Source organism: Podarcis pityusensis (genome assembly GCF_964106645.2).
Source record: "Podarcis pityusensis genome assembly, chromosome: 16".
NCBI lineage: Eukaryota > Metazoa > Chordata > Lepidosauria > Squamata > Lacertidae > Podarcis > Podarcis pityusensis.
Genome location: NC_138041.1, coordinates 13,727,468 through 13,754,989, shown reverse-complemented (window position 1 = coordinate 13,754,989; position 27,522 = coordinate 13,727,468). Strand labels below are relative to the sequence as shown.

General features: G+C 46.8%; 2 protein-coding genes across 8 annotated transcripts in view; both read left to right on the top strand.

Moving 5' to 3' along the window:
- SYVN1 (synoviolin 1) overlaps positions 1 to 11,297 on the top strand; it is a 28,796-nt gene extending 17,499 nt beyond the window's left edge. For 5 of the 7 annotated variants that reach the window (XM_080985448.1, XM_080985446.1, XM_080985447.1 and 2 more), the window contains 8 exons: positions 597 to 662; positions 852 to 968; positions 1,575 to 1,741; positions 2,000 to 2,152; positions 2,347 to 2,469; positions 3,585 to 3,771; positions 5,100 to 5,263; positions 6,175 to 11,297. In XM_080985448.1, coding sequence (XP_080841574.1) covers positions 597 to 662; positions 852 to 968; positions 1,575 to 1,741; positions 2,000 to 2,152; positions 2,347 to 2,469; positions 3,585 to 3,771; positions 5,100 to 5,263; positions 6,175 to 6,329 — 1,132 coding nt within the window. In that variant the 3' untranslated portion in view covers positions 6,330 to 11,297. The remainder of the gene's footprint in view (positions 1 to 596; positions 663 to 851; positions 969 to 1,574; positions 1,742 to 1,999; positions 2,153 to 2,346; positions 2,470 to 3,584; positions 3,772 to 5,099; positions 5,264 to 6,174) is intronic. The other 2 variants (XM_080985449.1, XM_080985452.1) reach the window with 1 other exon arrangement.
- A 1,877-nt stretch (positions 11,298 to 13,174) lies between these two features.
- LOC308465643 (NACHT, LRR and PYD domains-containing protein 12-like) lies at positions 13,175 to 27,420 on the top strand. The gene is made up of 10 exons (XM_080985686.1): positions 13,175 to 13,444; positions 15,777 to 15,843; positions 16,777 to 16,943; positions 17,548 to 17,722; positions 19,091 to 19,156; positions 20,378 to 22,118; positions 23,233 to 23,319; positions 24,594 to 24,764; positions 25,746 to 25,913; positions 27,074 to 27,420. The coding sequence occupies exons 2-10, from the start codon at positions 15,807 to 15,809 to the stop codon at positions 27,159 to 27,161; spliced, it is 2,700 nt and encodes an 899-aa protein (XP_080841812.1). The 5' UTR covers positions 13,175 to 13,444; positions 15,777 to 15,806; the 3' UTR covers positions 27,162 to 27,420.
- Positions 27,421 to 27,522: the final 102 nt, after the last annotated feature.

Here is a 27,522-nt window from a genome sequence, read left to right as displayed (position 1 = left end):
AGAAACTGGCCTTTCTCATCAGCCGGGGAAGATGCTTGTTTCTCTTGAGTACAGCATCATATGCACCTGGAACAGCTAAAGCAAGCTGAATTTTATTAAAACAAAAGCACTTGTTTGCTGGTGTGTTCCCAAACCACCTGTAGTTTGTTACTGCTAGGTTATGATTTTTATAGCGCAGTCTATGTACGTGGCATTTTATATTGAGCAGGTTTGACAGACCTGTGCCCCATGTGGCTGAAACTGATACAGGGAAACAATTAAGAGGAAGGGGGTGGAGATGGAGGCAGGTAGGGAAAGAACACGCAGTGATTTCAGTCTGCATGTGTTTTGGCTCAATTACATTAAATAATAGGGACTAGGAGGATGAGGGAGCAGCATCAGCAAATGAAGCAGGAGAAGGGAAGCCCAGGGGAAAGGATTTAGAGCCATAACATTCAGAGCATCTATCTTAGACAGAAGCAGGAGTCAGACACACAGGTTTTCAGTAACTAGGCAAGACGTTAACCCAAGGGTGTCCTGCCCAGTATTCTCTTAAGATGTTTTGGTAAGACTTTTCAAATCAGCAGTAGACTTGATTCTCGTGTATGTCCATCCAGGCAGTTCAAGAAAGCTGTGACAGATGCAATCATGTCCCGCCGAGCTATTCGCAACATGAACACCCTGTGAGTATTCACTGGGAAGGGGGTGAGGGCTGTAGAAAGCGGTTCTCTGTTCCAAGTTTGCTGAGGTGAGGGGGGAGGGCAGAGCTTTCATGTTTTGCTGGAGCCTTAAATAAAACACCATAAACTGGACCTTGCGAAAGGCAGGGAAGAAGGTCCATGACCTTCTGCAATCCTTTTCCTCCTCCCCAGGTACCCGGACGCCACTCCAGAAGAACTGCAGGCCATGGACAACGTGTGCATTATCTGCCGGGAGGAGATGGTAATGGGTGCAAAACGCCTGCCTTGCAACCACATATTCCACACCAGGTAGGAGCCTGGCTGATACTGTACTTAAAAGCTTGAATGTATGAGATGGGTTTTGTGCAGCACTGAGACAGTTCAGCCGGTACTGTTAAGCTTAGGACTGGTGGTCACTGTCCAGGGTCCCGAGCACAGAAGGTAGACAAGCGAGGAGGGCCTGACCTTGTTGGCGCTGAGCCTTGAGGGCACAGGATAGCAGCAGTGGGGGAACCCTTGCTGTTCTGCTGGAGGAGGATGGGGGAAAGCTTGCCAGTGGTATTCTGGGGAGTGCATTTGCAAACCCTGAATAAGTCAGTAGCTGATGTCTGCCTGCTCCATTCATTGTGTGCTGTATCTTAGGGTAATGGAGCAACCAGGCCTGGTGAATGAACCCTCCACCCCTAATCAGGGGCACAGAAAGCAGCTTATGGTCCTTGTAGCTGGGACCTCTATTTAAAAATTGCACTGTTGGACTTTTTGTGTTATTTGATGCTTTCCCCCTCCCACGCTTCCTCTTGATTGGAGGGTGCAGCTTGGGCCTGCCCAAAGGAGAGCTTTCAGCAGGTAGAGTGCCAATCCGGTAGTTGCGGCCCAGCCGCTCGCTCCAACCAGCTTGCCTCTCCCTTTCCACAGCTGCCTGCGGTCCTGGTTCCAGCGCCAGCAGACCTGTCCCACGTGCCGGATGGACGTCCTCCGAGCCTCCCTCCCCACTCAGTCGCAGACGCCCCCTGAGCAACAGGAGGGAGGGCAGCAGCCGCCGCAGCAGCATCAGACTCCACTGATCCCTCAGCCGCCAAACTGTAAGTCTGAGCTGCAGGGCGAGTCATCTCAAGCTGGTTCCCAGGAATTCACCCCAGTACACTCCTGGCACCAAGTGACCCCTGAGGAACACCAGAGAACCGGTGGTACTCTGGGGTTCCCACAGGCGCTGCTGTAATGTGGGGAGCTCAGCACTGTAGCTCTCACAACCGGGGTTGTGAAAGACCCTTGGTGTTCCTTTTGCATGGTGACTCCTAATCTTTCTGAGTTTATCTCTCTCTTATTATTATTTCCTGCAGTTCCCCAAGGCATCCTGCCCCCATTCCCTCCAGGGATGTTCCCTCTGTGGCCGCCCATGGGCCCCTTCCCTCCAGTGCCTGGCGTCCAGCCCCCCAACAATGCAGACAACGCTTCAGCAGCCACTCCCTCCACCTCAGGAACACAGACGTCAGGTGAGGCATCCCCTGAAGGACCACAGGTTCCTTGTCCCTGCTATAGGGAGCATCCTTTGAACTGTGCTCCTTGGGCTCCGTGAGTCAAGTATGTTGGCTCCCACTGAGTGCAGCCCAGGAAGAGGAATAGACTTGTGTGAACTTGCTTTAAGCTTGTGGGGCAACCATGAGGTTTATGTTGCTGTCTTCCCCAGCAGGCGCCTCGAGGCCCAGCGGCGATTCAGCATCCGGCTCGGACACCGCGGCCCCTGCAGGGACGGTGCCTGGTTTCGCCTTCCCTCCGCCTTGGATGGGGATGCCGTTCCCACCTCTCTTTGGTGAGTCTCAGAAACCCAGACACAGACCCTCCTCGTGTGTGTGCATCTCTGTGGATGGCAGCCTGGCTGGACAGAGGAGGCAGGCCGTACCAGTGGCTGCTTCTGTGTGCCACAACATTAGCCTCGCTTTTTGCTTATATCAGTGGGATTTTGGGTAATTGTTAAATTTAAATTTAATTTAAAGCGCTTGTTAAGTGCTATACAGAAATGCAGAATAAAAACCAGTAGAAAAGCATGAGGACAGAAAATCTAGTAATAACAGGATCTGAGCAGTAACTGTAATCGTAAAAATTTTGGTATAAACACGTTGGCACAATTTTGTTACTATATTAAGAAACATTTGTCTGTTTGTAGTTTTGTTTTTATTTATATATATTTATGTAATTGTTGCATGTCGTATGCTCTAATGGAAACAAAGATACACTGTATCTTAGTACCACCATGTTAAACAGTTTAAAGATGAAAATGAATAAAAACCTACGTGATATCTATTTATCTTCTGTCTATCTATCTATCTATCTATCTATCTTTTGGGTCAGGGAAAGCCTGGGCAAAAATAAATGTCTCCACAAGGTGTCTGAAGTGCTTGATGGGGGCAGCTGCTTCATGTATGGCAGAGGGAAGGGTTTTTCACAGGAAGAAATACCTCGTTTGGTCTGTCCTGATTCTGATTCCATTGTGGCAGAGGGAAGTGCATTCCGTGGTGCTGGGCCAATGGCAAAAAATGTCTGTTTTCTGGTCATTAACCTGTGATCCTGTGTAGGGTGTGGTGCCATGAATAAGGTTTGAGTCCTATGCTATTTTTGTAGAAAAAGAGGTGCCGGAACTCACCACGAACACCTCCCTTGTTCTCTTACAATGGGAATAGTGCCGGAATTGAGTTCCGGCTGGAAAAAAAGAGAAAAGCCCTGGTTGTATCCAACATTAGTCCCACTCAGAGAAGACCTATTGAAATGAATGGGCATAACATTGGACACTGACCATCATTTTCACAGCTGATCTGAATGGTATTAGTTGTCTGTGTGCTCTAGGGACTAGCTCCTAGTCCTGTTGATCTCTCTCTCTTTCCCTCTGTGTCTTGTCTCATGTACACAGTGTTCTTTCTTCTCCTAAAGGTTTCCCTCCGATGCCGGTACCACCATCTGGGTTTGCTGGGCTGACAGAGGAAGAGCTGCGGGCCATGGAAGGCCATGAGCGGCAGCATTTGGAAGCCCGTCTCCAGTGCCTGCAGAACATCCACACACTCCTTGACGCTGCCATGCTGCAGATCAACCAGTATCTCACTGTGTTGGCAACGATCGGGTAATCTCCCTGGTTCTCTCCCTGCTCCCCAACAAGGTTTTGCTGCAGCAGGTCTTGATTCTGCAACTGAACTGCCTTGAGACTAGCCTTCGTTTCCTTAAAGTTGGCGGGCATTGCTTGGGATTGGAGCAGTTACTGTATTTAGAGGTCAACAGGCTGGTTGTGTGTCCTGGTGTGTGGGTGGCTTTTGGTGGTCACAAGCTAGAACAAGCCTAGTTTGGCTCTGCAGATGTTGCTGAACTACAATTCTCATCATCCCAACAAGCATGGGCATATGGACTGGGGTGATGGGGATTGTAGTTCAGCAACATCTCAAAGGCCAGAGGTTCCGCTCATCTGCCCCTGAACTACCCTAACTTCATTTCCTACTTGAATGTTCTCAATAATAATAATAATAAATTTATTTATTTATACCCCGCCCATGCAGCTGGGTTTCCCCAGCCACTCTGGGCGGCTGCCAACAGATTAAAAACAGAATAAAACATCAAATATAAATAGCTTCCCTAAACAGGACCGCCTTCAGATGTCTTCTAAAGTCTCCCCGCAAGGGTGAGACTGCTTGAATTCCACAGGAAAGGGAAAGTCTTAAGAGTGTTGGATTAGCTTCAAGAGTTCAGCTTCCTACAAAGCCAGAAGGCTGACTAAATGAGAGCCAAGGATTGGGGATGTTGCCCCTTTTCCGTGAGTAGCAATAGTGCAACATAAGTAGAAGTGGAATCACCACTGACTTCGTCTATGATCTGAAGAATTTGTGCTTGAGCTTGCTTTTCCCTCCTCCCTTCCGTTCCTTTTTCCTATTGCAGCATGTCTTTTAGATGGTGAACCTGAAGGCAGGGGCGATTTCTGTTTTCCGATCTGAGAGCCTTTTTGACTAGGAGGGCAGGGTATAAACATTGCTAGTAATAGAAGTATAATGTGTATTCCGGTATTATTATGAAGAACCAGATTATTTATACAGGCCTCAACTTTTGACTTCTCTTGTTGCATAAACTTGCATTTTTTAGCTCTCCCCACAGGTTATGGTAGTATGTAAACTGTTAGTTTCCTATTAGTCTTTTCTTCAGCTACTGATGTGCAGACTCTGTTGTGTGCATCTGATGGCAATCTGTTGTTCTCAGTTGATTTTTTTTTAAGGGTACACCATTTGGTTTTCTACATCTATAAAATGAGAATTGAAATGGGAAAGCGGTATCATGTCCAAGCCCAGCTAGTAAGTCACAGATTGCCTCTGTGTGTGTGTGTGTGTGTGTGTGTGTGTGTGTGTGTGTGATCTTGACGCAGTTCTTGCATTTTGCCTGCTGGATCTCTTACCTCTCTGTCTCTCGCAGGACGCCCCGAACTGCGCAGCCACCAAGTGCCCCAGCCGCTTCAGCACCCCCTTCGGAGACCCCCAGCCCTGTACCTGGCACAAGTGAACCCGCCACCACCACTTTCCAGTCTGCAGACAGCACCTCTTCACCTGCAGAAGAGACAGACGCGGCAGATCAAGCAGGTAGCCGGAGTCAATTGGTGCTGAGATGTTGCTTTTAAAAGGGGGATACAGTTGCGGGCAGCATGCCACGATCCCCATCTTTATTAGCTTAAAGTCAGCAGAACATGAGACTCTTAATCATGTGTTGGACTAGATGACCCTAAGGTCCCTTCCAACTCTACAATCTGTGATTCTATGATTCTAACACATTTTACTTCTTTGAAGCTGCTGGGTTTTGGATTCCTGGCTGTTGGTTCTCCTTAGCATGCTGCTGATGCTAATGAAATGTTTAGTGGGGGTATCACAGAATTTTTTGCTTTCTGCATTTTGACAGTCAGGACTTGGTCAGCCTTGAGGAATGTGGTGGTTACTGAGTTCAAGTTCAACAAGGGTGACTTAGAAAAGATTTGGCCAGGGGGTTAAGGATGGAAAGAATTGTCCTGATCAGAGGACAGGGGAGCCTGTTTCAGATGCAAGTATGGGTGTAGAATGAATGGTTTTTATTTTAAAATGGAATAATATTTGCTTGTTTAAAACATTTGTATCCTGCTATTCCTCCAACAGAATCCAGGGAACATAACAAATAATAAATGTTACAGCCCTGCCATAAATAAGAATAAGACTATAAAATAAGACAACAAAAACAGCAATAAAGTTAGGAGGAGAATGGAAATAGACAACCCCTAAATTTTACTAAAACAATTCCCAGCTGAGTTGAAACAACAAGTATTTGATTTACTTAATTTTTTGTGTAAACTGCTTTGAAGGTTTGTTTTTTGCATTCAAGCAGTATATAAATTTTATAAGACACACACACAACACACTTTGAACTAAAAAGACTAGAAACTTGATGCTGAGGAACGCTACCTCCTTGTGTGTTTGTGCTAGTTTTGGCACAGACCCCCAAAATTGTGGTGTTTCTCCCTCCCCAGATCTGTCCCCAGCAACAGCCGGTGCCAAGGGCTACACAGAGCCATCTGGCCAGGAGCAGGATGGAGCTCAATCTTCCCCAGAGGAACCAGACACTGCAGAGCTGCGCAGGCGCCGACTTCAAAAACTGGAATTTCCTTCTTCCTCCTCCCATTGATGTCCCTGCTGCCCCCTCCCAGCCTGTGCTATTTCTTTCCCTTTTCCAAAAAAAGAAAAAAGACGAAGAAAAGCAACATGCGGTGAGAGAAAGGAGACCTGGATGCCTTTTACTTGCGCTACTGAGTGCTGATGCGATACACAGCCGCCTCTGGGGAGGGGTCCACACTTTTCTGCAGGACCAGAGAGGGTGGGAGGGGAAAGCGCCTCCAAAACTTGACTCTGCCTTGATTTCTAACTCTTAAAAGAAAGCAACTGTCCATCCTGCAACATAGAATAGTCTTATTCTGACCCCCTCACAGAAGGACAGCAATGCCTCTAGTTCCCAAGTCTGTCTCGTCTCAGCCAGACGGACTCTTACACCACGGGAGCAGCCTGAGGAAGGCCCTCCTTCCCTTTTGCACACCTGGCTGAAAGGGTTTCCCCATCAACAGTTTTGGAGGATGGCTTCTCCTGCGGGCAGTTTGTTTTTGTTTAGTTCTCCATTTCTGACTCTGCGGCGGGATTTTTAGGTGGGTTCTTCGTTGGATATTTCTGAGCAAAGCAGCCTTTTCAGTTTTGGGGTGGGGATGTGGAGGCCAGCTGAATGGAACATAGGCTTGACATTTTTGTAGATGCTTTTTCACAGTAGCTGTTTTAAGGCCACAGCTTCCCACCACGAGGTCTTTTTTACCCTCCCAAACAAACAAACAAACACCCTGGGGAAACGGCAGGTCACCTCAATGCTTAATTTTGCTGGCTCTCTTTGAGCTCAGGTTAAGAGGAGACATATTCTTGACAGCAGAGGGTGTGAGTCTGTAGCGATTGCTCTCCCCTCTCTCTGTGGGCATAGGGCTTGCGATTTAAAACTATTTTGTACTCCCTTACCTGATTTTTAAACAAGGATTCCTCCAAGCAGCAGTAGATGGAGAGGAGGTCCTGGGGTCCTGCTGTGAAATGGTTACAGGGGGAGTTGAGATGTGCCCTCCGAGGTGGCCATCTGTCTGCCTTGCCCCTCTGCTGCTTCAAGGGCTGGAGCCAGGTGTTAGATGACTTTTGGCTGCAGCCTGTGTGGGCCTTGCAATGCCTAATCCAGAGTCCCGAGTTCTGAGCACGCACAATATGTGGCAGGCTGTGGGTGTAATCCTGAGAAAGTTAGAACAAATGTAAGTGCCACAGGATTTCTGAGCATCTGAAAGCACGTTGGTTAAGTAGAACGTCAGCCACCGAGTCCTCCCAGTGGTGGTTTGTGTTTCCAGTTCTGGCATCCTCTTCCTCTGCTTCCATTAATTCCAGGTTTGCCTGCTCTTCTTTGCAGCCCCTGTTCACTCCCTCTCTTCCAAATGCTCAGACCCAGAAAATGCTTATTTGAGAGTCGCCACAGGCAACAGGCCCTCCTCTTCCTCAGCTCCTGAAGCTGCCAGCATTGGGGAACAGGCCTTTTGAGACGCTTCTGCCTGTGTCTGTCTGACTTCATTTCTGGGAATAACAACGCCTCCTTTCTGGCGTCTTCACAATAATGTCCATCAGCTTGTAGATCCCAGCTATGCCTGATCAAGCTGTCTGAAAGGCAGCAGGGAGAGGAGCGGAGCCTGTGATGGGGCTTCCCTTCCCAAAGGCAGGGCCCCCATGTTACCTGAGCAGCTATTCTGAGAGGGGGGTTAGGGGGCTGGAAGCGTTTGCCTGCTTTTGCATCTCAGTGCACTCATCTCCAGCTTTGCAGTGGGGTTGGTGGGGACAAGTCTCTTGAGTGTGATGCTTTCTCCCTTGCTTTAAAAGAACAGGCAGTTTTCAGAAACTAATTGGGACACATTCCCCAGCCGGTGGATCCAGCAGTGTGTGCTTTTCCCCTGCACTTGGGACCCCCATGCTGTAAACAATCTGAAGCTGTCAGGCTCCCTCTGGGGTCCCTGCTCCCCTGCAGGGTGGAAAACACTGTCCTGTCCCTGAGATGGTGCCAAGGGTCTCTGCCCCTTCTCACTGAAACATCCCATGCTCCCAGCAAAATGCTGCATTGTTCAGCTCATGGAATATGAAGTCCCACCCCACCCCCTGGCAAGATGCCTGCTTAATTCTGTTTTCATTCCTGGGACACCACCTGTAGGACCATCTATATTTGATGCTAGACTGCCTCAGATTTCTTTTTTTCAGAGAAACTGGGCCACCTTCCTGTAACTTCCAAGTTGTTTGGGGGTCTGAGTTGTCCCACTTCAAGACAGGTTAGGGCATTGTGACATGCAGTATTCACGTTTCTTACTCGGCAGAAGAGGAAGAAAGCAATCGGTTTAGATTTGAGGTGGTGGTTGTGGGAAGAGGCACATGGGTAGGGTGGCTTAAAGTATTGATTTCAATAAAAGACTTTGATCACGGCTCCTGTTAGCTTCATCTTTCCAGATTTTGGAAAAGCCTTCTGAGGGTGGTTCTCCCTTTGTCCTCTCTGCTCAGTAAAACTAAGGTGGATTTACAGAATTGACAGATAGGAGAAAGTTAGCATGTGCCACGCTTTGTAATAAGGTGTCCTAAATCTGACACAGTGGGCACATCTCTGCAAACCACCTGCCCCTTTGAGGAAGGCAAGAAGCAATGACTGACAAGTGACTTTCTCCTGTCCACACCTCCCCTGCGAATCCAATTTTGTAACGTTAGGAAGAGAACATGGCTCCCGTCTTGTTTTGGAATGTGCATTGGCAGTATGTGGCTAATGTTAAGAAAGTTGCATACATCCCCCAGGAGGTAGAATGTCACGCTCTAATTATAGCATTGAAAGACTGTCTTGTAGTAGAGCAGTTTTGCACATGGACCCTCGAACAGCCTTTCTGTTTCGGGAAGCTCTACATGTGCAAAAAAAATTGAGAAATCCTGAATTAAGTACATATCACCATCTTGGAAAATGTCCAGTGACCTTGTCTTAATGCCTGGCGAGAGTTTTTTTGGGTGGGAGAGCTTGCTGTGGGTAGCACAAGGCAGCCGGGTTGAAATCTCACCCTTCAAATTCCTTTCTATGCTGTGTCCCACTAACCCAGGGCTCTGTTGTTCATACCCCACCCCCCATTTCCCACATTGCGCTGTGGCCTTTCTGCCAGTACCCTTCCTGATACTTTTACTTTTCAAGGAACCCATATTACAATGCTTTGGAGGTGTGTTACATGTAAGCCAGAGATGGGGAACCTGCCAACTTTCCATGTCTCGTTGGACTTCCAACTCCCATCAGCGACAGTCAGCGGTCAAGGATGATGTAAGTTGTTATCCAGCAACTTTTGGAGGATTGCAGGTTCCTCACTGGGGTATAAATACTAGAGCCTCTTCTCTTAAGGGGGCAGGCAGGATTGATGGTCTGACCCCATCAGTTTGGATTCTGCCAGGGGGTGCAGTTGGTGGCTCTCCCTTCCATTTACTATGCAGGTTTTGCCTAGGCCTAGGAATGAACCTGAGATCAAATATGCCATTGTATAGCACTTTGAAGCAAGCTCGGCCACCTCCTTTTTCAGTGAGTGAATGCCATCGCTCAGGTGTGCAATGGATGTGTTTCCTTCTGCAGCAGGGAAGGGAAAATTTGGAGGAGCAAAAAACGAACACACACACGAGTGACAGCACCTGTAATTCAGGCATGGGGAACCTTTCGCTCTCAAGATCAGTGTTTCCCAACTTGGGTCTCCAGCTGTTTTTGGACTGCAACGCCCATCATCCCTAGCTAGCAAAGACCAGTGGTCGGGGATGATGGGAACTGTAGTTCAAAAACAGCTGGAGAACCCAAGTTTGGAAAATGCTGATCTAGATGTTGCTGATGTCCCACCAGTCCCTGCAAGCAGGTGGTGACAGAGAGGATGGAAACTCAGCAACATCTGGAAGGCCAAAATTCTCCAACACCTGCTGTAAACAGAAGAAAAGTTGGCAGAAAGGGTAGAAGTAGGGGAGAGAGGTGTGCTTGCGATTACTTTGTCTTGCCAGTGGATTTTCCTTGCTCCTGGCACTGCACACAGCCCGTCATGGAGGCTGTGATTTGAAATTGAGGATTTGTTTCCACACAAGTGACCCCCTGAAGACCAACAGGCATGCAGAACCTGTGATGTCACTGGACTCCAACTCCCCATCTCTCTGATCAATGGGAGGTGGAGCCCAGCAACACCCAGAGGACCGCAGGCTCCCCTATCCCTGACGTACAAGGAGGCTTTGAGTTTTTGTGGCCTGTTTGCAGCTGCTCAGCATATTATTACCCATATGATTCCCTCCCCTCCCTTTTTAAAAAAGAGCTTTTGATTTTGTGTACACTTTCTCTCTCGAGAGCCGAGTGGCCTTTTTTTCCACACCTCCAAAAACACATTTGAAAGTGGCCAGATTGTGTTACCTTCCTCACAGCCTCTCCTGCAACATTTCATGGGTTTTGGAACAGATAATTACAAGCATTTTGACAAAGCAGCCTCCCAGGTTTTACTTCTGCATTCCGGGTCTTAACCAAATGAGGTGGCTAGTCAAAGTGATAGCGGAAATCCTACAGCTGCTGGATTCCCCCTTTACATAAATAGTGGGAGGGGGAGCGGGAAATGGTATTTTGTAAAAGCGATTGCCATTTTGTTGTTGTTTACATGTCAAATTCATTGGGTTTTATCCAATGCCCATCATGGCTTTGAATGGATCAGCCCGAGTATGACCTGGATTAAACCTGTAATACGTCATTTAAGAAGAAGAAAAATCTGTTTTCAAATTGTGTCACCTGGGAGAAGGGAATTGCTTTGGGAAGAATCTATACCTCTGTTCTCATTTCTTATTTTTAACATCAGTGGTGTTCAGTTGGCTCAGGGTCCTTTTGAATGCCGCAAATAATAATTACTATTTTTGTCAAACTTGGCTCCTTTAGGAGTTGATATGAACGCTGTGTGTTAACATGGAGGTGAAGGAGGTTTGGATAATTATTTAATTTTTTTGTAAATATTGTATAATTTTTAATAGCTTGAACCGTGTATATACGTCAAATAAAAACTTGCATTAAAAATGGTGTGCTATCTGTAATTCTGTTGTGCAGAGAACGTAGCTGAGAAAGGGTTTTCCTCTACCTCCCGATACCAAGAGCTGAAGGTTGGAAGACTTGGGATAGACAAAAGGATGTCAACCCATGGCTTGTATGGTTCTGAAACAGCATTAGGCAAATTCATGAAGGATAAGGTTCCCTGTGGCTGCTAGCCAAAATGGCTGTGTTCTACCTCCATGGACAGGCTTCTTTTTCCTTGGTGATCACTCGTAGCTGAGTAAGATTGTCTTCCATGAACACGGTTTTAACAGTGAGCCTGTGACTGGAAGCTAATTCTGAATCCACACGTCCTTCCACAGTGGGGACAGAGGTTTCTGGACGTGAGTTGATCATGGTGAGGCTTTGCCAAGCGTGTCTTCCTCTTAGCACCTTTCTCCCTTTCGTCCTGAGTTCCAGCGTCTTGAAAGCCCATGACACCTTTGGTAAAGGCTGTTCTCCAATTGGAGCACTCGCAGGCCAGTATTTACCAATTATCGGTGTTTATACTGCATTTTTTAAGATTTGCCTTGAGAGAGTCTTTGAACCTCTCTTGTTGACCCACCAGCATTACACTTTCCATTTTTAAGTTTGGAATAGAGTAGTTGCTTTGGAAGACAATCAGCCATCCACACATCACCAGTCCAACAAAGTTGATGTTGAAGAATCATTTCTTCAAAACTGGTGATCTTTCTTCCAGTACACTGGCATTAGTTCACCTGTCTTCCCAAGGGATGTGTAAATTTTTTCGGAGATGCCGTTGATGGAATCTTTTGAGGTGTTGGAGATGGCGTTTATAAGTGGTCAACGTTTAACAAGCATACAGTAAGGTTGGTAGTACAATAGCTTTGTAAGCAAGTATTTTGATTTTCCTGCGAATGTCAAACACACTGCACTTCAATTGGGAGAAAGCTGCACTTGCAGAGCTTAGGCGATGCTGGATTTCGGCATCAATGTCGGCCCTTGTGGAAAAATAACTGCCCAGGTAGGAGGAGACCTCCCTGCAGTCTGACGGTGAGAACCAACTGCAAGTTGTTGGATTCCACAGGGCTTTTGCCTGATCCAGGTGGTTTATTTTTATTTATTTATTTATTTGATTTCTACACCGCCCTTCATCAAAAGATCTTGGGGCGGTTCACAAGATAAAAAATACAAAATAAAAAGCACAAATAGTTAAAACAACAAAACAACAACCTCATAAGAAGTTGCAATCAAAGCACCTCTGGCAGCATTTTTAAAAAACAAACCATGATTATTTTTTATGTTACTTCTACTTCAGTCAGTTATTTAAATGGGCAGTTGCCCAAAACACCTGTGGGTGCTGAACCATGATTTTAAGTCTGAGGGCCACATTCCCATTTGGGCAAACACCCAAGGGCCACATATCATGGGTGGGCCAAAAGTAGATTTGTTTATTCTTGTACAGGAAGCTTGCTTCTAAAGGCTCTCCCACCCTACCTGAGAACCCCCTGCTATTCTATCATATGCAACAAATAACTTTTAGGAGACATGACCGTAGTTTATTGTATTTGCAGTGCCTGATGTTTTTATGGTTATTGCTGCTGCTCATTTTGTTCCCTTTGTGAATGATGCCATGGCCTTTGGCTAGTGCAATAAAGTTTATGATGATGATGAAGTGCATATTGCAGTGGGTTCAGTGAGAGGGTGCGCCCTGGGGAACTTTGCAAGGGCAAGATAAAGAGGCTTTGGAGGGGGGGCGGGTCTCATGCCCCCAGGGCCTGAGGAATCCTCCCCACTGACTTACCGCATGACGATTACTTGGAAGCAATTATTCACTTTTGCACAGGTTTGCACAGGTTAAATCCCCCCCCCTGCAATCTATGACTGCTATTTGCAGCCTGAAATAAGAGGAAACGTGAAGCCAGGAACTACTCGACAGCTGTCTGAAAGACACCTCTCAGCGATCTACTGAAAGTGAAAGCAGAACGAGAAGTTTCTCGCGTGAAATGGCGCCTGTTTTTTCCTGCCAGCAATGAAGACGGAGCAGCAGCAGCGACCCAGGCCGCGGTGATCTGAGCATGCACAGATCCCCTCTTGCCTCGGCTCTCTCTGGCCCTCCATCAAAGTCAGCTTCCAGAAGACCAGCAGGGCTGATCGGGCAGGTAATCGGGCAGGTGAGTGCTTTCCGCCCGGTGAGCTGAAGTTCATGGTCCCAGCTGAGGACTCTGGGGGACTTCCTGACATTTGGAATCTGGCCAGCAAGTAAAAGATGAGGCTCACCGAGCATACACAGAGTGCATTCTCCCTCCAACACAGAGCGTTCATTGTCCAGGGTTGTCGTCGTCGTCCTTAGTCCCTCCTTCAATCTTCTCTCCCGTCCCACAAAAATGTACAGTATCAGCAGCCTGGGACCAGATGCTTTGAGAGACAGCCTGTCCGCAAGGGCGTAGCCAGGATTTTGATTGTGGGGGGTGGGAGGACTTGGTTTGGGGGGGGGCAGGACTTTTGTTAGAGGGGGCAGAACCCACGTGATTGGTCCATTAGTTAAGTATTTCTATTGTTTTGCTTGATTTTTTTGGGGGGGGGGACTGCCCCCCCCCGCTACGCCCTTGCCTGTTCCCGCATAGTGTTACTGAACTGCAATTTACAGCAATTCTGACTGCCGGCTGTGCTTGCTGGGGCTGATGGGAGTTGTAGTTCCGCAGTACCTGTCAGGCCAAAGGTGACCCATACCTGACTTAGATCACCTGGGGGTATATTTTGCTCATGGCACTGGACCCTACAGAATATCACAGCGCTGGGTCCTGAAAACAGGCCTTTTCTGCTGTTGTCCCTGCTCTGTGGAACGTGCCACATGTAAAAAACGCAACCTCCACCTGTTGCTTCAGAAGTCATGTTTTTGAACCGGCTTGCCCACCTGACCCATCAGATCAGACCCCATTTCTCTGTTTTTCTCTCTTTTTATAAAGCGTTTTTTACTGTTATCATGACACTGTTTTCTTGCTTTCATTACTGCTTTAGAGCAGTGTTTTTTTTCTTTTTAAATATTTTTATTCATTTTTATCTTTAACAATTATCATCACAAATAAATCATAATCATATTCTCTGAATCCCCAGGCTTCCCTCCACCCCTCCATGGTTTCCATTGTTATTCTTTTCCAACTGCATCTTGTAATGTTCTCCATATTTTCTTAATACTTGGTTCTCACCATAGTTCTCGCTACATTGCAAGTGTTTCTTAGAATCCTGCCAAAGTTTTTAATTGTTTACAGTGTTCTTTTAAGTTACTTACAGATTTTCCCCATTCTTTATTAAATTTATTAAGTTCTTGATCTCTATCTTCCCGGTCATTCTCGCCATTTCAGCATTTCAAACAGTGGGGTGCTACTCACTTCCAGGTGAGTCTGAGTGCCACAGGCTGCGCCCCGGTCTTTCTTGCATGCCTGCCTTGCCCCCTTGCTGTGCCATAGCCTTTTGGTTGGTCCAGTACAGTTCCAGACACGGGTGTAGCTAGGATTTATTTTGGGGTGGGGCAGAACTGAGCTATCTGTGATTGGTCAGTTAGTTAAGTATTTTTATTCATTTCCTTGATGTGGGGGGCAGCTGCCCCATGGCTCCAGAAGCTCCTCACATCCTCCCCACAGTGGCAGGGACACAGAAAGATTTCGGGGGAGGAAGGTGTCCCTCCTTTGAGGGGGAAGGGCCTGGGGAGGTATTAAGGAAACTGTGAGGTAAAAGATTAATATTTATTGCTATAATAATTACTCACCATGTAGTTGCTACAGCAAGTGCCACACTTTTTAACAACAAAAAGAGGCGCTGGTACTATGTGCCCTTGAGTACCCCCTGAAGAAAAAACAACAACACTGGGGACGAGTATAAATACTTTGAGAGGCACATGGGGGGGGGAGTGGAAAATATAAAAGAAATAATGCACGCATTTAGAGCCTCTAAGATCAGCGACTTGAGGAAGTTATATTTCCCACAGTAAATGTATGTAATTAGCTGAAGGAAAGCTGAGTTGTTAAACTCCTTGCTGCAAAGAAGGTGATGTGGGAAAGAATGAAATGTCAATTCCCTCTGCACTTGCCGTTCTCTCTTGCCACACCAGTGCGCCGTTCCACACCCTGTGAGAATCACTAGTACAGCGCCTTGGCAGCAGTCATGCCAACGTGAATAAAATATGGGGGGGGGGCAGATAAGGCCAGTGCACAGTCCCACCATTTGAATGGCAATGCCCATTCACTTTGGACAGCCCAGACCCCTCAAATATTTTATGGGGGTGGTGGAGGCAAAGGGACCTGGGAATTGGCTCCTATGTTATGCAGTGAGATGCTTGGCCAGTCATTCTTGGTTTTAAAAACCGGGAGTGTTAACAAACAAGACCCCCATTTTCACCTGTGAAAAGTTGAGCGCCATGTGCTTGCAACGTGAAAAGGAAGAAGGAGCCCCATTAGTGCTATTCCAGCATTGATTTCCCCCCCTTTTTCATTGTCTCCCTTTCAGCAAGTGGCATCATAGCAGGTGGAATCCAAAATGGCTGCAAACTGCAGAGGTGTTGTAATAACCGAAGGTAAGCTTGTGTCTGTGAGTGAGTGACAGGTGGACTGCTGTCATCAGCAGCAGACTGGCAATTGGGATTAAGGAATCACACCGAGTCAGACCGTAGCACTGTAGAGCTGGAAGGGACCACGAGGGTCATCTAGCTCAGCCCCCTGCAACGCAGTGATCCTGCCCACAGCCGGTCCATGTAGCTCAGTACACTGGCTGGCAGATAGGGGACAGTCCTAGCCCTAACCTGGAGATTGCCAGAGAGACCTGAGACCTTTTGCATGCAAAGCAGATGCTGTACCGTTGAGCTGTGGCTTTCCCCCCGATATTATATACATGGTTCAGCAACCTAACGTATGAGTTGCAAAAGGCATTATTTTAATTATGTAGAAATCTAGTACCAGTTCCACTATTTGAGACTAGATAGTTCTGATTAATCTGTTCAAGAAAGGGCACTTGAGGGAAAAAGCCCTTGAAAAGTTGCAGAAAAGTTTGCTTGTTGTTCACTGCCCTGATATTTTAGGATATGGTGGAGGAAAAACCGTGTGTGTGCGTTTGTGTGTGTGTGTGTATGTACACAGTGGTACCTCCTTTTTTGAGCATCTCGGAACGTTTTGGTTTTCGAACGCCAAAAACCTAGAAGTAATTGCTTCTGTTTTTGAACGCTCCTCAGAAGTCAAACGGCTTCTACTGTGTGTTTTTCAGTTTTTCCAGTTGAACCTGCAGGCCTGCCCTTTGCGCCTCGGTTTTCAAACGTTTCGGAAGTCGAACGGTCTTCTGGAACAGATTATGTTCGAGAACCAAGGTACCACTGTATATAAAATGTACTGGTGTCTATGTGGCTAAACCACCGCATTTCTAGGCTTCCAGGAGTGCTTCTCTGCGGATTCCAACCCCACGAAAGCAACTTCTGAGTCCTGGCTGCGTTCATGGCTGCTGTGTTGTCTCTTTTCAGGGGACCCGCAACGCTTCGTCAAACACTTAGAGGCTTTCGCAGAAGGCCAGCTAAGGAGAGTCACAGAGTATTTCCACCCGGACTTGATCTACGTCATCGAAAATGACATCGCCCTGGTGGTTCAGGAACTGAGGAGCAGCAAGGTCATTACACCTGAGCAAGCCCAGGTAACAATGCTTTGCAGGTCCTTAAAAAAATGTATGGTATGGCGGGGGCTGCAGTTCTAAGGGAACGGTGGACCCTCAAGAACACAATCCCAAATGCAAGGAGTGTTTGGGGGGGTGATTTTGGCCAATGCAACCCCCATCCTGTTCTGGCCTAAGGAGGGAACTGTGGGGCAAAATAACCACACTTACCCGGAAGCCTCTAAATGGCAGTCGGCCATAGAAGATCGTCGTATTGAGAAAGACACATTCTGCAAACAGCTAGGAAGGCTGGAGTCTGGGGTTAGTGTTGCATTCTGTTTTTTTCTTTTAAAGTTCAGACAAATTCATGGAGATGGAGAACTGTCGGCAGCCATTGAACATGGAAGCTTAATAGAACTTCCATTTCAATGACAGTATACCTGAATATCGGTTGATAGGAACAAACAGCAGAGGAGGAGGGCTGCCAGCTTCATACACTGCCTGCAAGCTTCCCTGAAGCATTTGGCTTGGCCCTACGGTGAACAAGATGCCGGTGTAGCTGGGCCCTTGATCTGAGTGAGAAGATTGCTGTATTTTTCCCCCTGCTGGCTAGCTAGCTAAACTCTGTCTTCTGTGTTTTGTTTAGATCTATGAAAAAATAGAGAAGCACCAGGATTCAACCGCAGCAGCAGAGAAGCTAGTTGCTGACCTTGCCAGTAACAAGGCTTTGGCAATAGGGCTTTGGAAGAGTCTCTGCGCTCTGAGGCGCCACTGGTCTCATCCCAACCTTGAGGTGATGGTGGGGGAAATCACTCGCAAAGGTAATATATTGTCCCCTGCTCCCTGAGTAGTGAGAATTTTCTTTTTGTTTTGTTTTTAAGGTGTTATTAAGGTGTTACTGTAATGGGACACGGGTGGCGCTGTGGGTTAAACCACAGAGCCTAGGACTTGCTGATCAGAAGGTCGGCGGTTCGAATCCCCGCGATGGGGTGAATTCCCGTTGCTCGGTCCCTGCTCCTGCCAACCTAGCAGTTTGAAAGCACGTCAAAGTGCAAGTAGATAAATAGGTTCCGCTCCGGCAGGAAGGTAAAGGGCGTTTCCATGCGCTGCTCTGGTTTGCCAGAAGCAGCTTAGTCATGCTGGTCACATGACTTGGAAGCTGTACGCCAGCTCCCTTGGCCAATAAAGCGAGATGAGCGCCGCAACCCCAGAGTCGGCCACGACTGGACCTAATGGTCAGGGGTCCCTTTACCTTTACTATTGATATATAAAGTGTTTAACAACTCGGGGCCAGTTTGCCTGAGCTCGCCTTTCCCCACGTACGCTCACTCAACTGCTTCAGTCAGTGGAATTGGCAGTGTTAACAGCTGCTGTTTACAGTCAAACCTCTTCTCACATCCGCCTCCACTTGTGTCCGTTTTGCCCAACGTCCACAGCAAACCGAGAAGTAAATGACGGGTTTGCCGCCGTTTGCGCAGGAGTAGGCAATTGCTGCCTGCACACAACGGCACCTCTCCCAGTGACCCATTTCGACCTACGGACGGACCTCCGGAACGGAATATGGTCACTGTAGAGGTTCCACTGTAATGTCTGTTCTGCATTTGTAAAGGTGTGGCAGCGCCTGCACTTGGGAACTCCCTGCCTATTGAGATCAAGGAGATCCTTCACCGTATTCTTTTCAGCATCTGCTGAAAACATGAATGTCGAGACAAGCCTACCTAGTTGCTTAGAAAGTTGAGGTAATTTTAATCTGTTTTAGTATTTTAACTTTGGCATTTTTAAAGTAGCGTTGTCTTTCCCACCCCCTTGCATTTCACTGTTGTTTTTTGTAAACAACTTTGAGATGTTGTTGTTTTTTACAATCAAGCAGCGTCTAAATTTTATTAAATATAAAAATAAGTAATTGCAAACAGTTTATTACTATTATCAATATAAAAGTGGATTTGTTGTGCCAGAGTTTTTGAATGCACTTTAATGGGGCTAAACAAATGCTTACTAGTGAGGTTCTGGAGGACAGAGCTGTGCTTGCGCCCTGAGGCCTGACCAGTGCCCCCAAAGTCAGCTTGCTGTCCCATCACCAGTGTCAGTTATTATTCAGCTGTCAGTCCAGTCAGCGTTGTATATGCCAGGTGGCTTAGATGATGCCAAATTCCATTTCCAACTGTTTTGCTTTTTCTCTTTTTTTGAAGATCAAGCACTACTCAAGGAGATTCTCCTAAATGAAACCGGACACAACCTTGCCCCGGAAATGAAAGGTACCTGATAGCAAATAAAAATAGTTCACCAACACTTACTGTTTTCCATTGAACCAATGCAAGGGAATCAGATTTTGGTCAGGCATGGGGCACTCAGTGAGCAGCTCCCCCTGCAACCTGAAAGAAGTAGGACATGCCAACTCAGTGTTTTCTTAAGCTGCATCTGATCTTGGATGTTCTGGGCAGAGCGGTGGGCCTTGCTTACCTTGGAGCCAGCACCGCAAAGCACCATGGAGATCTGAGGGTGGAGCAATTATTCCTTTCTGCATTGTGGTCCTACTTTATACAGACAGGTTTTCAGACAGAATGCGTTCCGGAAGTCCGTTCGACTTCCGAAATGTTTGGAAGCCAAGGCGCGGCTTCCGATTGGCTGCAGGAGTGTCCTGCAGCCAATCGGAATCCATGCCAGACATTCAGCTTCCGAGGCAAAGTTTGCAAACCGGAACACCTACTTCCGGGTCTGCGACGTTCAAGTTCCGAGTTGTTCGTGAAGTAAGCTGTTCAAAAACTAAGGTACGACTGTATAAGGGAACATTGTAATGGGATGTGCAACTCTTGGCTTTTTTCTTTCTCTGTGTGAGATGGTAACTGGCAGTTAAACCTGTCCACACATAGAAGGGGAGGTTATTTACCTCTTAATAGTCATTTAATTGATCTGTATTCATATGGAAGGAAGCTACATGGATAAGTAGGGATTTGAACCTGGCTCTCCCTGGTCTAAATGCAAGGTTCTGTTGGTTCTGCTTTACTGGGCCAATTTGGACATAATGATGAACAATGGCTTATTGTGACAGGAGTGACATACCGAAAGCCATGCGCTTACATGCCTCTTTCCCCCTTCCCCTCTTTCCAAGGATCTCAGTTTTGCTTATGTTTTTGATTAACATTTTGTCTGTACCCTGAGCTGTGTTTAATCGTTACTAGTGTTTGTGGCAAATAGCCCAGTTCCATAACAACCCATGCTTTTCAAGTTGCCCTGTTTCAAACCATAGTTAAGATTAACCACAGTTTCTTGGATGTGGTGAAAGAGCAAGCTGAGGGAGCAGAACAAAGGTTTATGGCGATTTTCAAACCAGCTCACTGGCTCTCAGTGTTTCTTGTAAGGATCATCTACCAATAGCCGGAGATGCTACAATCCAGGAAGTCTTTGCCTATTTGATCTCCTGTTCTGCTAGGCTGGGCCTAATTCAGTGAACCCTGCAATCTTTTTCTTCTGTCCAGCTTGTCAGGATGAACACAGACGTATTCTGTTGGAACAGACCAAGTTGCTGAAAGAAACCGGCCAAAGAACACGGTCCGAGGGGCAAAGTTTCCCCATCCTCAACCGCTATGTGGATATAAAAATAGTCGCGGATGTCTACTTCAGGAGACAAACGTTTCAAGAACATGAGGCACTGGCTGCTGCTGGAGAGCTGAACGAATATCGCCTCCGCCACAAGATGCAGGGGGAGCTGGAGCGAATCACCCCAGGCCGGCTTTTCCGTTGGTGCTATCGATCAGGCCGCACGCCCCACTTTGTGATGGTGAGCGGTGTAGCTGGCGTTGGCAAGAGTACCCTAGCGCAGAAGTTTGTCTTTGACTGGGCCACTGGAAAACACTACCAGAAATTCACTTTTGTTTTCTTCTTCAAATTCCGAGACCTCAACGCGGTGGGGGAAAAGACCAGCCTAGAAAGCCTGATCCAACGGGAGTACCCCAATTTACACTCTAAGCTTGACACAATTCTACAAGAACCCCCAAAATTGCTGTTCATATTTGACGGTTTGGACGAGAGCAACAGTAACCTTGACTTGGGCAGGAACGCAGAATTTTGTGCCCAACCAGGAGATGTGAAACCGGTGGGGGTGATTGTGGCCAGCCTGCTGAAAGAGAAGATTCTGAAGGGCTGTTCCGTCCTCCTGACCAGCCGCCCAAGCAATCTTGCCCGTTTGGAGAGAGGGGTCCTCCACAGAGTGGCCAGTATTGTGGGCTTCCTCTCCCAGGAAAGAGAAAAGTACTTCCACAACTTCTTTGGAGAAGCTGCGGTGGCCAAGGAGGCTTTGGCCCATGTCAGGGAGAGCCAGGTTCTGTACACCCTCTGTTACAATCCTTCTTACTGCTGGATTACTTGCACAGCCTTGCAGCCTTGCTTCACCTCTGAGGCCGGACAGACACATCCCCTTCCCAAAACGGTAACTCAGCTCTTCGTGAGCTACATCAGGCATGTGATGGTCAATCACACAAAGGAGCTCCCTGAGCGTGAAAGGGCACGGAAGATGATGATACAACTTGGCTGGCTGGCTGAGTATGGCCTCCAGCATCGCACTCTTCTGTTTGATCAGGCGCAACTGGAAGCGTTTAATGTGGATTCATCTCCCCTCGTCAAAACTTTCCTGGTGGAAAACATACAAAGTGCCACTTCACCTCCTGTCGTCACCTATTCTTTTGTCCACCTCACTGTCCAAGAGTTTTTTGCTGCCCTCGTCCATTATTTAGACTTCAAGGAGGACAATTTTAGATACATAATGGCAGCAGTCCAAGAAGCCCAAGGTGGGGAGTACAAAATTTTTATTCGCTTCCTCTCTGGCTTGTCTCAGTTTGAAACCAGGGCACCGTTGGAGTCTCTTCTGGGGAAGTTCTCACCAGTGACCGCTAGGCAAGTCATTGACTGGATCCTGAAGACGGACTGCAGTGATTTCCTCCAAATGGAAAGGCATCTTGATGGGAAAAAGAGGACCTTGAATTTCTTCAATTTGCTTTTCGAGGCACACAACAAGCTCCTTGTGTCTCAGGCATTGGGGGGTGATGGTGATGCCTCCATGGACTTTTCGGAACTGTATCTGATGCCTGTGGACTGTGTCATCCTTGCTTATGTGCTGAGTTGCTGCGGGAAGATTGACCTCCTGAATCTTGATACGTGCTTCATTCAGAACGAGGGACTGCAGAGGCTCAGCCTTGAGCTGCACAGGATCAGAGAACTGAGGTAAGCAGCTGAAATGCAATTCATGGCTGATGTCAAATTTCTAAGTACAGTCATGCCTCGGATCCCTAACACCTTGGGAGTCGAACGTTTCAGCTCCCAAACAATCAAAAAGCGGAAGTGAGTGTTGCAGTTTTCAAACGTTCTTTTGGAATCCGAATGTCTGGCGGGGCTTCTGCAGCTTCCGATTGGCTGCAGGAGCTTCCTGCAACCAATCAGAAGCTGCATTTTGGAAGTCGAACATTTCGGAAGTCAAACGGACTTCCGGAACGGATTCTGTTCGAATTCCAAGGTATGACTGTACCTTCAAGGTTTAATAAAACATTCCAAACTATTGATGGAGCAGCGTTCACATTGAATTTATTCTTTGGACCTTTCTAAATCTGCCCAGCCCAACACTCCCCCCGCCCCCACGAACTGAAACAGCACCTGCAGAAGGATTGGGGCCCATGGTTCCAACTACTTTAAATGGGTATGTTGCAGACTTCACGACAAGTGTTATTTAGTATTCAGGCATCTGCCACAGAGCCAGGCTAGGCCTTGGGAATCTGAATGTACTTGAGACCTGACAAAGAGTCTTCCTATCCAAAGGTCCCTGCGGTCAGTGACTAGAGCCAAGGGCTGGCACAGGGAGACTGAAGCCAGTATCGGGATCAAAATCAGCAAAGGTTTTTGCCTTTTCGACGAGGCAGCAGATGCAGAGACAGGCAGGCTCCAAGTGTTCATATTAGACCTTGCCAGTTCAGAAACTTCATACAGTCTGCTAGTTGTGAATGTGGTTAGGGGAAGCTATGACTCTTAAAGTGGACTAATAGTTATGTCAATGTATTGTGTGGATGTGGCCCTTGCCTCCCTCCCTCTCTGTCCTTTCCCCATCGAGGCAGATGATGTCTGTTAGCTTGGGGGCAGGGGAAGGAGGGGGGCGGAAACCATCCAACTACAGCAGGTCCCAATTTTGATGAAAAAGCCTCCCAAAGCAGCTTCCAAATTATCAGTGAGAGGACAGTCCCTTCCTTCAGTCCCACAATATAAAGGATGTGACACAAGGAGGGGGGCAAGGTCTAGAGTGACTACTAAATGCTTTTTGCATTCCTATAAATTCTTTCTCCTTTCACAGGCTTTGCAGTAACGATCTGAGCAATCCATCCACAAAGGAGCTTGTTTCTATCTTGAAACATAAAGAGTGTCAACTGGAAATCCTGAGGTATGTTTGTTGCAGCTAATGGGCTATTCCTTACCAAATCCTCACTGGGTCTGCACTGGAAGAGCCAGAAGGTATTTGGGGAAAGGCATCCTTTAGCAACGCGGGTGGCGCTGTGGGTTAAACCACAGAGCCTAGGACTTGCCGATCAGAAGGTTGGAGGTTCGAATCCCCATGACGGGGTGAGCTCCCGTTGCTCGGTCCCTGCTCCTGCCAACCTAGCAGTTCAAAAGCACGTCAAAGTGCAAGTAGATAAATAGGTACCCCTCCAGCGGGAAGGTAAACGGCGTTTCCGTGCGCTGCTCTGGTTCGCCAGAAGCGGCTTAGTCCTGCTGGCCACATGACCCGGAAGCTGTACGCCGGCTCCCTCGGCCAATAAAGCGAAATGAGTGCCGCAACCCCAGAGTCCGCCACGACTGGACCTAATGGTCAGGGGTCCCTTTACCTTTATCCTTTAGCAAATGTTCCTGACTCAAAACTAAATTGGAAACATTTTGCTCTCGTGCCCTTTGAATTCTGATTCCTTTCACAATCTGTTCTGTTGTGAGTTGTGGGCGGTTTTGTTAGATAACAGAGGTGGGTGAATGTGTAAGCTTCGGTTTCTCTTAGTTTCTCACAGGGTGGATTTTATTTAAATCAAATTGATTTAAATCACGATTTAAATCACTAGTCAGTAAGACTTGATTTTATAGAAAGTTCTTTATAGCAAGTTATGCCAACTGGATCGATGTCACGATCTACAAGAATAAACCATAGAAAAAGTTCAGATTGGCAGTCGTCATTACAACGATCTTTGTCAAAGCCCAGCAGTATTCCACATTTATTTATTTGTTATCAAGACTTGCCACTTGCCACTACTTATTTAATAATACATTTTCATGAAACAGAAAAGTATAGGCGATCAGGTACTTCTGGAGGCATGAAAGAGAGAAAGAAGCAACAGCAACGTTGGGCAGGCACTGAACTGTTTTCCACAAGCCACAACCTCCTGTCCCATACCTGATAACATAAGGGGCAGGTATAGATACAGCTGTATGGGGGGGGGGGAAAATAGGTCACTTCTACCTACCTGTCAGAACTGCCCACCAGGGTGGGGTGGGGTGGGGGAGTTCAGGATCCAGCCTTGCAGAATCTAGAGGTATTTGGTCCCTAGTAAATGAGTTTAGGAGTCCAGCCTTTAAAACAGAAGAAGAATTGAGCAGTTTAGAGACACAAACTCCATGTGTGTACATATTTTCCATCTTCTCTTCTTCATTTCCTCCCTTTGCTCTTCCCAGCTTGGCAAAGAATGCGCTTACTGGACAGTGCTGTAAAGACCTGAGTTTTGCCCTTTTGGAGAATCGGACCCTTTTAAATCTTGACCTGTCCAAGAACAAGCTGCAGGATCAGGGCCTCTCTGACTTACTGAAGGTGTTCAGAAGTCCGCAGAGCAGGATACAGAAACTATTGTAAGTGTCAAAGCAACCACCTCAAGGTATGCAGAGTATTTTAAAAGATTTGCAGGTCACGTGTACATTTCCAGAGGCTTTGGTTCAACCTTTCTAAGATGTTTATTAAGAAAATATATGAGCAGCCTTTCTGTCAGGTACTGAAGGTGATGTTCCTAACCCCTAAGCCAAACAGTAAAAAGCCCCACTGAATTACCAAGGTGGAATCTGCACACATATAAAAAAAACATTGTGGAAATGTTTTAAATTAAAAATAAAAAAAATACATTGAATTTTGCACAGCTCACTTTCGCCATCTAGTGTCACAATTGTACATTGCACTTTACTACACATTTAAAACGTTTTATTTGCAGCTGTATAGCTGAGTCTCAAGTTGATTTTTAAAATGAAAATACATTTTAAAATAGAGAATACTGTACAGGATTAAAAAAAAACAGTCAATCAGAGTAGCTAGCAACTGGAAAATACAAAACAAAATACAAATCCAAGTTGATAATATGTTGATGAGTGTGTAAGAGTCAGCATAGATCAGACCATGTATCCCTCCCCCCCATTTTTTCAAGTTTTTAAATTGGGGGTCATCTTATACACAGGGGGACTGGCAATTGGTTGCTTTTGCAAGCAAGAGTTGTCAGCGGCGATTGGGCGGGGGATTGGTGGCTGCGGCTGATTGGCAGCTGCTGCAGCAATTGGGTGGTGATTGGTGGTTGCTGGTGGCAAGCCTGCATACAATTGGTGGCTTCAGCGCCGTGCGAGATTTTCAGCGTTGGTCAGGCAGGTGAGCGATTTTTGGCAACCCCCAAACAGAAAGCTCAGCTACTCGTGGCAACCCCCCCCCCAAAAAAAAGCTCAACAACTCTGGGTAATCTCCCCCCATTTTCTTTATTTTGAGTCCCCCAAAATAGGGGTCGTGTTATACATGAGTACGAGGCTCTGAAGAGGTTGGAGCACCTTTTGACGTCTTTGCTTCCTCTGCTGCAGAATCCAGGAAAACGCCTTGTCGGATGTGTCCTTTGAGGCACTTTGCTCTGCTCTAGCCGACAACACTAGCCTCAGGTATCTGGACGTGAGTGGCAACCCTTTCACGGATATGTGTGCTGAAGATGTGCACACTCTCATTTTGACCTGTCCTGCTCTTACAGAAATCAGGTACCATCAGGCCTCACTCTTCCTAAGTGCATTCACTCCTAAGGGAATTTAAACTTCTACACCTTGGAAGTTTGGAGGGGTGGCCAGCCTGAGGGAGGGCCTTTCTGTGGTGGCCCCTTTCATTTGTGCATTGTTTGTTGTTTTCTGAAGATGCAGCTGTATAACCTGACCTCCAATGCTTGAGATACATATTTTGATAACCCGCCATATTCTTGTGGCTGTAATTTGTTTTAAATTGTTGTGACCTGCCCTGGGACCTTAGGCTGAAGGGAGGGTAACAAACAGTCAAATAATGATGGTGATAAGATTAAAAACGACCGCCTGCCTTCCCAAAAAGATTGGGCATTTTGCAATAGGGAAAATGATAGGAAAAATCACTGTGATGTGTGATTCGAGGCAACATCATGCAACCTCCCTGCAAAATGAATTGTGATGAATCCTCAAAAAGCAGGTTGTCAGGAAAGCGCCCTTTCTCCTGCCTTTATTGAGCATATGTACTGATTTGTTTGGGGGTGGTTATATGACTATGACGTGGGTCGCGCTGTGGGTTAAACCACAGAGCCTAGGGCCTGCCGATCAGAAGGTCAGTGGTTTGAATCCCCGCGACGGGGTGAGCTCCCGTTGCTTGGTCCCTGCTCCTGCCAACCTAGCAATTCAAAAGCACGTCAAAGTGCAAGTAGATAAATAGGTACCGCTCCGGTGGGAAGGTAAACGGCGTTTCCGTGTGCTGCTCTGGTTCGCCAGAAGCGGCTTAGTCATGCTGGCCACATGACCCGGAAGCTGTACACCAGCTCCCTCGGCCAGTAAAGCAAGATGAGGGCCGCAACCCCAGAGTCGGTCACAACTGGACCTAATGGTCAGGGGTCCCTTTACCTTTTTTATATGACTATGAGGTTTCATCATACATTTACATGTCTTCCCTTTATTCATTCATGTGACACTTTGATTGCATTTCCCCATCACTTTCCAACCTGCAGTCATTAAAAAGAGCATGTATGTTTTTCTAGAGCAACGGAGTTCTTCAATCTGCTTTAAATGTGCAAACCTAACGTTCCCCTTTGCCATGTTCTACTTACTTTTTTCCTTTCCTGAAAACCGCAATTATTGGCAATCTACCTGAGTGATAACAGTCATAGCTACATTTGTTGTGTTTTTTCTAGGTTAAACTTAAGTGATATCAGTCCAGCGATGGAAAAAGATCTGAAAAAGCTGGATGGTTGCAGAGAAGGCTTCAAGATCCACATTTAAAACTCCTTTTTCCCAATTATTCTTTATTAATTTTATTATGTACTGAAGTTCTCACCCTGGGCCAGCAGGGGGATACTGTAGATAGTTTTCACTCAGGTCCACATATGCAAATAAGGTATTGAAAGTGACGTTCAGTGATTGGATAGTTACAGAAAGTTGTTACAGTTGCATTGTAGTGGAGCTGTATATTAGCAGGCTGGCTGAACCCTTCAGTTCAGTTCTGTTCTGGCCTGTGAATAAACAAGAGCTGTTTGAAGAATCGCTGTGTCGTCTGATATGTTCACCCACAACTTAACAAATTTTCCAAATTATGACTCTTGCTCATTCTTCTTGCTCTGCGTTGCTCCATCAGACTCCTGGT